General features: G+C 38.1%; 1 protein-coding gene across 2 annotated transcripts in view; it reads left to right on the forward strand.

Moving 5' to 3' along the window:
• The first annotated feature begins 731 nt into the window (after positions 1 to 731).
• The window catches only part of WSB1 (WD repeat and SOCS box containing 1), a 17,673-nt gene continuing 5,840 nt past the window's right edge, over positions 732 to 12,564 (forward strand). Inside the window, exons 1-6 of one of the 2 annotated variants that reach the window (XM_006890942.1) lie at positions 732 to 1,055; positions 4,886 to 4,961; positions 5,322 to 5,590; positions 7,816 to 7,947; positions 9,819 to 9,919; positions 10,768 to 11,025. In XM_006890942.1, coding sequence (XP_006891004.1) covers positions 1,016 to 1,055; positions 4,886 to 4,961; positions 5,322 to 5,590; positions 7,816 to 7,947; positions 9,819 to 9,919; positions 10,768 to 10,791 — 642 coding nt within the window. In that variant the 5' untranslated portion in view covers positions 732 to 1,015 and the 3' untranslated portion in view covers positions 10,792 to 11,025. Of the gene's footprint in view, positions 1,056 to 4,792; positions 4,962 to 5,321; positions 5,591 to 7,815; positions 7,948 to 9,818; positions 9,920 to 10,767; positions 11,026 to 12,053; positions 12,227 to 12,564 lie in introns of those variants that run through there. The other variant, XM_006890941.1, reaches the window with a different exon arrangement.

Raw genomic sequence — 12,564 nt, forward strand, 5'->3', positions numbered from 1 at the left:
GCTAACTCCAGCACGTGGTGAAGACATGAATTCTAATCAATGCAACACCCAGTTCTCCAGCATGAGGGAGCTAGCCAAACAAGCCAAAATCTAAAGTTTTTTTCATTGTTGTTTACGTTTAACAGTTGAACTTCAGTTTTGGGGCAAGCTAATTTTTTTTTTTTTTAATGGCTCACTGCTGGCGCCCTTAGGGAGCTGCAATTCTAACACAAAGACCATCCCTTTCTGTAGGATCAAGCCCACCAGTCGGAATAAAGATGGGCAATCTCCTCCTGGGAGATTTAGACCCTCAGGAACCCAATGGAGGGTCAGCTGAGTTGGTTCTGGTTCCAAGAACGAAGAGAGAATATATTTTTAATCGTTTTAAGTCTTTATTGTAACTAATTATAAACAACAGAGTATTTATTTGCCAATGAGTGTATCCTTTACCCTTTTCAAAGGCTCCTCATCTCATCGGGGCTCGGGAAAACGAAATCAGGGTCAATGCACGAGGATTTGGCTCCTACTCGGTAGTCTGGTTTATCTGGATTGGGGTTACGGCTCCGCCTCCCCCTCCCCCTGCTCGCACTCTCCCCCGTCGGGCCCCTCGGACAACGCCCGGGCTCTCCCGAGGCGCCGGCAAGCCCGTCACGTCCCGTGCGTAAGGAGGCGGGGCCTCAGATCAACATCACGTGGCCCCGCCCACACGGCCCTGATATCAACCGCGCAGCGCCTCCCGCCATTTTGTTTCCAGTGTCTCGCTTGCGGGCAGCTACTCTTGGGTAGTGGTCTTGGTCCTTGGATGTGAAGCAGGGACCTGGGTGTATTGTCTGTGTTTACCTCAGTAGAGTGGTTCGAGGCCTTTCAGAGCTTCCCCGGGGCAGTCGGCCGAAACCCTTAGTGACCGCCCTCTCCCCTCCCCTCTGTCCCCGGGATCGGGAGGGACGGAGCTCGCGTCACGCCCCTCAGCGCTCGTCGTCCCCTTCTCTGTCGCTGCGTCTGCATTGTGTTCCCGGAATCAGACGGTGCCCCATAGATGGCCAGCTTTCCTCCGAGGGTCAACGAGAAAGAGATCGGTGAGGAGTGGGGCGAGGTTTCCGCATTGCGGGCGGGCGCGGGGGCTCGCGGGGGCGTCCGAGTGGAAGGGATGCCCCGGAGGAGGCTGATGAGGGAAGGCGGGGTGAGCGAGGCCAAGCTTTTGAACGGAGGGGACCGGGCTCACTGCTGACGGCGCGTCTCCCGGGCGCTGGGTGGGAGCGAGTCCGGGGCCCGGCGCAGCCTCGGCTCCCGGGTCCTGGGCGGCCGGGCGCGCGCTCCGCCCCGGAGCCTCATCTCTGAGGTCCCCGCAAGCGCTGCATCATGTGAACCTCTTGGCGCCGCGACTGGGGCTTCGCGGGGAGTTCTTCCCGTGCAGGGGCCCCGCACACGGAGGGATGAGAAATGGGACGGAGGAGGTGCCAGCAGCCTCCGATTTGAAAACTGTAATGGGGTTCGCGGAGGAGGAGACTCGGTTATCTTGGTGCTCTTGTGGGAGGAGCTCGGGGAGGTTAGGTGGGGCGGCCGAAGGCAAGCTGTCGTCCCGACCTCGGGGAGGGCCGTGCGGGTCAAGATCGAGGCCAGCTGCCTCGCGGAACACTCGGGTTGAAGGGCGAACGGAGAGAAAAGAACTGGATCAGCTCTAAAGAGGGCGTGGGGGTGGGGAAGAGGATGCAGTGAATCGTACGTTCTCGTGAAAAAACGTGATGTGGCCAGTGAGCCATGTTTGCTGCATCCCCCTCTCAGCTTGAGCGGGAGAAATGCTTTTACTACTATGGTGGAAGGAGGCCTTCGAAGGGGAGAAGCAGAAGTAGTCAAGACGCCCTTCATCCGGAGTGGGGCTGAATAGTCAGATCGAAAATTGCTGGATGTGTGTTCTCTCAGGGGTAAAAAATGGAATGGCTGCTTAAGAGGAGACTTAAAACTACTTTGTGGCCAGTAGTTATGTCAAGGATCATAAAATGCACAAGTTATTTCCTGCTCAGATAGATCCTCCCCTCTCTGCTCCCCTATCTCATACAGTGATATTACAGATAAGGGATCTTTCATTTATCTGTTTTTTTACTCTAGCTTGATGAGTCATTTAAAAAACATTTCCATTCCTCTTCTGTAAGGAATGAATAGAGTTCTATTTAATGTAGCTTAGTAAGGAAGAGCCATTCACAAAGTAGCCTTGTGTTGAGGGGGGGATCCCCCCTATATTTAGATCTCAGCATTGCTACGTGGGTATGGTATGTATGCAGTAAAATGTTACTGCTTAGGGCCACTTAACTAAAAGAGCTTTGGCCTTTGCTGAACTTTTTTTTTTAATCCAACATTGGTTGCTTTTTTTGAAAAGTATCTTTTTGGATGCTGTGCACTGTATTCATCAGTAGAGACTTTGAGTGTTGGTGGTAGCTGTTTGGTTTCTCAGGTACATACCGAGACAAGATCCATTACTGAGTGAAGACCTCTGTGACAAGGGATCATTGCTTTGAGCCGTTGCTTTTTTTCACATGGTACAGTCACAGAACCTCCCTTTCTGGTTATGAAAATGTAGGGAGGAATGTAACCAAGGGGCTAGAACTTAACTTTGTAGTGACTCAGATGATATGTTACTTCTGTAAAGGTTCCAATGTAAGATTATATTTTATGGCAGATTTTCTCATGACAGGCACCCTTTGTATGTAGTGAAGACTATATATATAGAATGTGGATGAATACATTATAAATTTAAATAGTAACAATAAATATTTGTCCTTTTTCCTTCTTTAAAACACTTAGTACTAGGTTTTCAATATTGTGCACCGTTCAGGGTTTCAATTGACTTTGCGTCTAGAAATCATTAGTATGCCTGGTTATAGGCAAAGAAAAACCATCAAGGCTTTTTTTAAAAAAAAAATGTGACACTGTAACTGCTGTTTTCCAGGTGAATTTCTAAATAAGTGGGGTTTTGTTCTTATAGCCAAAGTAAAAAATATTAGATTACCTTAAAATACAGACTTAAAGGAGGGTTAGGGAGGTAACTGCAACAATGAACAAATATTTTAAAAAAGAAAAGAGAACTGAGGGAGAAGGGGTACAATGCAACAATGAATGAATGAAAATCTAACTTTTCTGTGAAAGTTCATTAAAATCACAATTTAAAAAAATTGTTAAAAAATACAGACTTAAAAGAATCTATTCCATATGAAATTTTTTTTTTTTTTTTAAGTGTGAAGAATCAAACTCACTGCTCTCTGTTCTGTTTTGTAGCAACCCTCCATTGGGTTTCCAAGGCTGTAAAATTGCAGTCGGGAATGGAGGAAGGCTGTCCATGTTTCTCCCTTTGGAGCATGCAGTAAAATTACTAATACAAATGTTTAGGACTACACTGCTTTAATTAAACCAAATGTGAGTTACTGTGTGTAGGTCTGAGTGCCACAGTCCTAGGACCATTGACTCAGTTTACTCAACAGTGTGATAGAGGTGAAAATGGTGAATGGACTTTAAACTATATATGTGTATACAACCAAAGGAATAATTGAAAATCTGAGGATGGAATATCATACTGAGAATTACTTTAAAGTCAGTACTGTGGTGAATAGGTAGAGCGATGGGGAGGAAAATTTTGTGTCATTAAAAGGAAAATTTTTTCAGTGTCAAATGGGTTCCAGACTCTATAGCTCACTTGTTAATGTTAGGAAGAATTGAGCGAGCAATGTATTTAGAAGCCTAAAGAATGTTGGGCTTATGTGTTTGTATTCATTCAATAAAAAAGTTTACTGGGTTTTGGTCATGCTAGGTGCTATACTAGATATTAAACAGATAGTGGCAATCTGTCCAGATAAATATATTTGGTAGGATCGCATATACTTTTATAGTATGTATAAAAAAAAAAGTAGAGGCCAAAATTATATAAGATTCCTTTTCTAAAATGGAGGGACTTCTAGCTGACTTTTTATGGCACATGTATAGTAGGAGCTTATTAATCATGCTTCTTGTTAAATGTGGAAATAAAATTCCCATGTATTCTGATGTCAGTTTTTGTTATGAATACTAAATTTATGTAATCTTAAATTAAAAATGTGTGAAATTGTTTATTATTTGCCCTTAAGAACCAAAAAAAATTACCTTTCTTTTTTTTAGACCAGTTGTAACCTCTTAGTTACCTAAGGATTACTATTTAAGAATCATAATTACAGTATATTTTAAAGCACTGATGAACGTTGTTGTGTGCCATGAGTTGAAACTGTAGCTGACCCTCCAGCGAGTTTTCAGAAGTAATAGAGGAGACTGCTCATCTTTCTCCCGAGGGGCAGCTGGTGGATTTGACCAGCATGCCTTCTGGTTTGAAGTGCATCTCCTTAGCCACCAGAACTCCCTAAAAAGTAATTTTAGTCTCTTAATGGTTAGTAATTTGATGAAACATAATGAAGTGCAAAATCTGACTTCATCTTAAAAGTACTACTTTTACCAAAGCTTGAGGAGATCATTATCAGTCAGGATTCTTCATACCTTCTGCTTGCCTTGTTGTGTGCTGTCGAGTCAGAACCAACCCACCCATAGCCGACCCTCCAGTAGTGTGGGTTTGCAGAAGCAGTTAATCGCATGGAAGATCCTTCTCCAGTGGAGCAGCTGGTGGACTCAAACAGCGGGCCTTCAGGATTGCTGCACATCTTCTTAAAAGCATAAATAAACAGAGCTCTGTATACATTAAAAAAGGAGACACTCAATTGAATGAGTCCCAAATACGGCTGTAATATCATTCATTGTTGATCTCTGTATTTTCTTTAATAATTATTATTTTTCCTTTCAGTGAGATCACGTACTATAGGTGAACTTTTAGCTCCAGCAGCTCCTTTTGACAAGAAATTTGGTCGTGAAAATTGGACTGTTGCTTTTGCTCCAGATGGTTCCTACTTTGCTTGGTCCCAAGGATATCGAACAGTGAAACTTGTTCCGTGGTCTCAGTGCCATAAGAACTTGTAAGACACTTTTATATTTTGTATGTTTGTGGCATTTACCATTTTTTACTATATATAGGTATTTAGTAAACCTGAAACTTACATTCATAAATAATTTGTTATATAAAGTATGGGATTTTTGTCAAATACTTGGGGAAACTGAGAATTGATTAAGTTATAAATTGCTTTTTTTTTACCTTATATTAATAACCCAAATAGCAACTTTTTAGCTTCTCATCTATTGGATTTTTTACTCTGTTTTAGTGTATTCAAGAGTGAGGTTGAAACCAGCAAATAAAAAAATAATGATAAAAATTGCTTATATATCTGTAGGAGTCAAGAATAAATAATAGCTCAATTTCTATCTTCTTCTGCCCCCAGTCTCTTACATGGCACCAAGAATGTCACCAATTCGAGCAGTTTAAAATTGTCAAGACAAAATAGTGATGGTGGCCAGAAAAACAAGCCTCGTGAACATATTATAGACTGTGGAGATATAGTTTGGAGCCTGGCATTTGGGTCTTCAGTTCCAGAAAAACAGAGTCGCTGTGTAAACATAGAATGGCATCGATTCAAATTTGGACAAGACCAGCTACTCCTTGCCACTGGTTTAAACAGTGGTCAAATCAAAATATGGGATGTATATACAGGTATGGATTCTTCTCAGACATAGTTTTAAAAGCAGATTTGATTATTTTATGATTTTAAGCACTGCTCACAGAGGAATATATAATTTGAGTTATTTAACATACTTAAAATAAGAATTGATATTCTGTGTCTTTTAAATTGGCCTATGTAGCATTTGTTCAACTCATAGTTTTAAATACCTTTATTATTCATACTACTTGATCACTTAAAACAATATTACAGCAAGAAGGGGATATTTAGGGAATACTTAGTTAAACATCCCTTAATCATTAATCATTTTCTCGCTTAAATAGCAAGGTATATGCTTACATTTTCAGTGATTTGATAGCTTAGGAATTTTCTAAGCAACCTAATTTCAACATTTATCTAACATTTGGAAAGTTGTGGTGGTGTTTGATCTAAAGCTTAATTAAATCTCTGGACAGCTAAACACAATAACAATCAAGATGTATGCTGTATCGATACGAGGGAGTATGGGGATACATGCTCATGCATGTATATGCATAATTGTAGGCATTTGTAGAAACATAATTGTAAAGCTCCTTACATTTTTATCACTCTCCAAGTGCTAAAGATCACAAGTGTCTGTTTTAAAGACTAAGATGTGCCTGATCCAAACCATGGTATTTTCAGTTGCTCCCTATGCTTCTGAAAATTTTGTTAAGAATAAGGATGGCACAAGAATTGGTACTTTTGAATTGTGGTGTTGGGAGAGAGTATTAAATATCTGTGGACTGCCAAAAACAGCAAAAGTCTGTCTTGGAGAAAGTGCAACCAGAGTGCTACTTAACTTTGTCTCACATACTTTGGGCATATTTCAAGAGTGACCAGTCTTTGGAAAAAGATACCATACTGGAAAAGGAAGGATGTCAGAGAAAGAAATCCCTCAACAAGATAGTTCTATGTTTGTATATATAATAGATCATGTAGGAGGCATAGTTAAGGAAACTTAGGAATATCTAAACCCTTTGTGGAATGGAGTGAGATACTAGGCTTGAAGATTGAACACCGTAGTCTTTGGGGAATTCTAGGTCCATCACAAAAAAATTCATAAATATTCTACATTCTATTTTAGTGAGGAGTGTGTCATCTTAAAAGCCTGTGAGTGGCCATCTAAGGTACAATTATTGATCTTTTTCACCTGAAATGAAAGAGAAAAGCCAGGGAAGCTATTAGACTTCCTCTAGCTTAAGACCAGAAAACCAAGATAGGACCTCAATACCATCATTTCTGACCAAGAAAACAAAAGGCCCTGATTAGAATGGGAGAGAAATTGTAGACTAAAATTCAGATTTATTAAAAAAGAGAGACTGGAGGAATCCCTGAGACTCTCACCCTAAGAAACATTTAACATGAAGTCACTCTCAGTGGTCATCTTACAGACAAAACTAGATTGGTCTGTAAAGTAAAATTTGAAGGAATGGAATCCTTAGAACAGTCAGCTGTAAGACCAAAAAACTACTGTTGTCCAGAAACAAAAATAAGATGTCAGGGAAGGGTATGAAAATTGGACAGAAAAGGAGAGAATGCTAACACATTGCTGAGTTAGCAACCAGTCCTGTAAATTGTTATGGAATGATTTGTAGGAATTGTTGGATGAGAAACTAATTTTGTTTTGTACTCGGTCACCTAAAATACATGAGCGTTTCCTTCTTTCTCTCCTCCCAAAGTATTTCTCATGCTTAAAGTAGTTTCTGACATTATTGTATGTGCTAAAAAAAAGAAGTAATTGAGAATTAAAATGTATACATCAGAAATGCAGCAAGTGTGTATTAACAGTAGGGATGATGAGTCAGCAAATGCAAATAAAAGTACATAGATAATTTCCTGAAAGCAAAAATGTATTTGACTGCTCAGGTACACTTTGTTACTGAGGTTGTTAAGAGATTTAGGTTGTGGAATAATGTGTATCTTTTGGGAATTTGAATAAGTAGCAATACAAAATACTTTGTTTTAAAGTTGCACTATACAAAGATTCAGAAAAGACTCAGGAGTTGGTTTACATTTCAGCATTTCTCTAAATATTTCTAATAACTTTTGTATTTGCTGTACTGGAAGAATCCATTTTAAAACAATGTAACTAGTGAATCTAAACAAATATTTAATAGTTTGTAAGCTAAAGAGTGTACCAAACAATTTCTGTGTATTTTCTTTTTTTAGTGATGAGTGATCCATTCTTAAAAAGTAAACTATTGACTTTTTTTTTTTCCTTTCCTGTTGCATTTAGGAAAACTCCTCCTTAATTTGGTAGATCATACCGAAGTAGTCAGAGATTTAACTTTTGCTCCAGATGGGAGCTTGATCCTGGTGTCTGCTTCAAGAGACAAAACTTTGAGAGTTTGGGACCTAAAAGATGATGGTATGTTCTTTTCTTAGGCTATCAAAAAGGATTAGTTCTTTGGTAGTGCTTTTAAGAAGTCTGAGGGTCATTTGAAATACTGATTTGTGGAACATGAGCAAAGTTATTTTCTCTACTTAATCATTTGGTCCTTTTCCAAATACAGATCAAACCAAAACATAAATGTGACCCAGAGTAGGAATTAGCAGTTATTCTAAGCAATCTGATATTATTTAGAAATTAACCACACGGGTCGATCTTTGTCAACTATTTGAGAACAAAATTTGGGTCTGTTTTAGCATTTTACAAAAATTGATCTTTAATTTATCTTAACTTCTGTTGAGTCAGTTCTGACTCACAGTGACCATCAGGTTTCTGAGGTTAGAAGCCTTTTTTTTTTTAAGGTTTGCATTCAAATCTCCATTGATCGCTTTCCATTCCATCACCCTCCCATTTCTGCTATCCCACTGGTTCCCCCCTTTTTTTTCTGCCCTCCTTTCTCTTTTGCCTTTTCAAAATTTCTATATATCTTGCCCAGTTATTCTCCTTTTTTCACAGTAGTTGTCTTAATGCAGTATTTATCATTATGTGACTGAGTTATTGAGGTTGTAAATCTGAACAGGAGATTGTCTTCTCTGCCTCACAGCATCTGGTAGATTCAAATTGCCAGAGACACAGTTTATTATTAGTAGTGCAGCACTTTTAGCCTGCTACACCAGAGTTTCTTCGTATTAACTTCTTCCATTTGCTTATAAAATTTAAGGAAGACTGAGAATATAAAAAGATAATAGAGTGCCATCAGAAGTAGATTAAAACAGAATGTACATACCACAATTTAAAAAGGTTGTAATGCTAAGAAAAGTAAAAGACACTATAAATATTCTGGGAAGCAAAGACAGTAGGAAGGTATTTGTGATACTTGCAAAGGTTTGAGGGTTACCCTAATATTTTATACTTTAAAACTAAAGTTTTATCTCTAAAAGAGGTCAGTTGATGCTCTAACATTCCTAACCTAGTGTTTACTTAAGGTAATGGAGCTTAAATTGAATGTAGTAGGATTCTACAAGATTTAGAGAAATTGGGATACACACACACAATCTCTCTCTCTCTCTCTCTCTTAAATGTATACTGTGGCTGCAGACACCATGCTGGGAAAGGTGGAAGGTCAGAGAAAGAGAAGACAATTTTAAACAATATGAATTGACACAATGGGCTCATGAGCGTATCAGGATGGTGTAAGATAGAGCAAGGTTTATATCTGTTGTTCATTGGGTTGCTGTGAGTCGTTGTGAGGGCACCTAACAACAGCTATGGGTAATGCACAGGGAGCTCTCTGGTGGGAGAGCCCATTGGTGCTACTGATGTGAAGGCGCCATGCCTTTCTGGTGGTTTGGTGCTTCTAAACCTTTCTGGTTTGGTGCTACCAGCGATTGATTCCACAGGAGAAAGATGCAGTCTCCTGTGCAGTTTACTGCCTCAGAAACACAGTGAAGGGTCAGCTATGAGTCAGTTCTGACTTGAACCAATGAGAAAGATAGCTAATGCACTCGGGCATTGGAGTAAGAGTATGAGATACTTAACAAGTCTAACCCTATGTTTTCCCATTTCTTTTTATTGACTGGTAAGATTGGGCTGAATGGGTGTACATGTTTTAGTTTGTGGACTGTGTGGTCTTTGTATATTTAGCTCTGCCTTTGTAGTGCAAAAGTAGCCATAGACTCTAAATAAATAGGTACAGATGTATTCTAATAGACCGGGAACCTGTGCCAGATAGACCATATAAGCTGTAGAAGTCTGATTGAATGATATCTTGCCATTTTTTTAATACTTCTCATTGAAATCTACTCTAGGATTAATTTTTTTTTTTTTTTTTTTTTTTTGGTTTTGTTCAGGAAACATGATGAAAGTATTGAGGGGACATCAGAACTGGGTTTACAACTGTGCATTCTCTCCTGACTCTTCTATGCTGTGTTCGGTTGGAGCCAGTAAAGCAGTATGTATCAAAGTTCTTGTACATTTACTGTTGCTTGGATTATAATAATGTGTGCACAATCATATTTTCAATCTAAGTATCCTATTAAGTCTGCTCGGTGTCATGAGTATATTAAATGTTTTATTTCATAATGGAAGAATGTGCATGAAGGACATTAATATAGTAACTGATTGTGAAGTGAGAAGTTGGATTGCTTTTAGAGATAATACTTTAATGAGGGTCTGTCTTTTTGTTGTTGTGTTTTTTTTAAGATAACAGGAAGTTTATGCTATAGAAAAGATTAATTAAAATGTTAAGATAAGTTCTTGCTAATTATTTTCTCTGTTTTATTTCTTTGTCCAGTTTGCTGTATTTAAAGTTTTGAGTCCTACTTGATCCTGGACATTTAACTGAAAAATAAGAGTAACTTAGAAACGAAATAATAGTAGCACTCATAAGTATCCTATAATGAATAATAGATGAAATTTGAAGTTGTCATAGTATACTTACAGATAGCTTAATTGAATGACTCTTAAAGATGATTTTGTCTATTGATAAGCTCCTAGTTGTCTGCCAGTTGGTGTAAAGAGATCTTTAAAGCTAGCTTTGGGAATTTATGAAAATGGCTAATGTCCAAATACATACATTGATCACAATACATTTTTAGTTAATGGGGGATGGGAGACTATTGTGAAATGCATTTTTAATTAGCTGAAAAGTATGCTTACAAGGTAGTTGCAAATGTTGAAAATTTAGAACAAAATATGTAGCCTAGTTCTTTAAAGATTGTGGGAAGAACAAAGCTAGATATTGACATTGCTATTTTAGGCTGTGTGTTTTCCATATGCTTCTTGCTTTCCCTGTCACAGGTGGTGGCAGCAATATTGGTGTGATTGAGGTTATGCTGGCACCACTCGCACACAGGCGCACAATGGTGTTAGCTGGGCAGAAAGAGTGGCATCTCCGGCTACCGGGCTGGGGGCGACCTTTACCATAGGATGAAGTAACCTTGCATTCGGCTGCAAGGTGTACTGTACGTACACAGGTGCTGGTCGATGTCCACTTCTGCTTTCTTTCTTTTTTTTTTTTTCTTTTTTTTTTCTTTTTTAAAATAATTTCCCCACAGTGAAACTCACTGACTCCTGAGTAAATTTATCTTCCAGGTTTGCGGAATTGGGAGTCTGACAAGTGAAACCAATTTAATGTAAAGCAATTGTCTTTCAAATGGTTTCTCTGTGTTATTTTTTTTTAATTACTGAGATACTAGAGATATCTAAATCTTTGATCCAGTTTAAAATTTATGCTTATTTCCTTTAGAAGTATATATAGTATCTGTGCAGATAAAAAAGGTAGCATAAAAGATTGCTTTATTCTAAGAGGAGGAGAAATTGTGTTAGAAGCCTCCAACCTCACATTTAGTATAACACAAATATAAACTTCTCTGTAGAGCTATTCTGCACAGTCTTAACTACTGAGCTTTAAGAATCTAAAACTGTATGTAAACTTGTACTGAAGTAGTTTGGGAAAAATAAGATTGGTAAATCTTGATTCAAGAAATATTTTCATAAAATAGCAATTTCATTTAGTAATGTGGTTTAACATCCTTGTTATTTACCAAAAAAATTTCATTTGGCTGTGAAAATTCTTTTTGCTTGCAGTATCTGTTTCTCTTCCTAGGCTCACGTTGGTGATCCCAGCCTATTGTAAACAAGTGATTATCTCAAAGGGAGATGCCAATGGAGTAACAATTTGTTAACCTTATATTTTCTGTCTGTATATTTTTAAAAAATTTGGTAGTTTCTGGAAAAAAGGAGAAAATGGGGGTTTGTAGTACTTAACCTTATTTATTTTTATATGTTTTAATTAGTTTTTGGGGAATAAATGGATTCCAGTACAACTGGTTAAATTGCATTGCCTTTATTTTGTGTTTAGGCTTTATTCTTTTAACATTTAACAGAACTTTTGAAATAATATTTGCATGTCCACTTTAATTAACTTAAAAGTGAATTTTAATCTATGACACTGAGCATTTTCTTTTAATTACTCATAATTTATGATGTTTAATTTAATATCAATTAAATTTAGCAAGTTTAGTTTAAAATGTATTATTCTCTGTGTGCTTGAGTGAAGCTATAACATTATCTTTTTATTGCAGGTTTTACTTTGGGATATGGACAAATATACCATGATTCGGAAACTAGAAGGACATCACCATGATGTTGTAGCTTGTGACTTTTCTCCTGATGGAGCATTACTGGCTACTGCATCTTATGATACGCGTGTATATATCTGGGATCCACATACAGGAAATATTCTGCTGGAATTTGGGTGGGTACAGCATGTCTCAAATTCATCACTTTTAAGAAGTGAGTCAGCATATTTAACATTGAGGTCTAATAGAATTTTAAAATGTTGCTATTATCTAATCCCTTGAATAATGCAAAGCTTTAGATATACAAATCCTAAAAATAAACTGTCTTCACACCCGTCCTGCTACTTAACTGTATCTGGTTCTGTAGAAGCAATAATTTAGAGTTTAGCAGCGCCCTAGTATTTCCATGCTGAGAAAATGGATGAAACCAGAGTTAAGCCCAAAGGAGTAAAGAACATAATCTTGTTTTAACCACATTGTGAAGAAGAGATTATTTTTTCTTTTTTTTTTAATT

The sequence above is a fragment of the Elephantulus edwardii genome, unplaced genomic scaffold (genome assembly GCF_000299155.1).
Source record: "Elephantulus edwardii isolate Elephantulus edwardi_28Jun2011 unplaced genomic scaffold, EleEdw1.0 scaffold00094, whole genome shotgun sequence".
Lineage (NCBI taxonomy): Eukaryota > Metazoa > Chordata > Mammalia > Macroscelidea > Macroscelididae > Elephantulus > Elephantulus edwardii.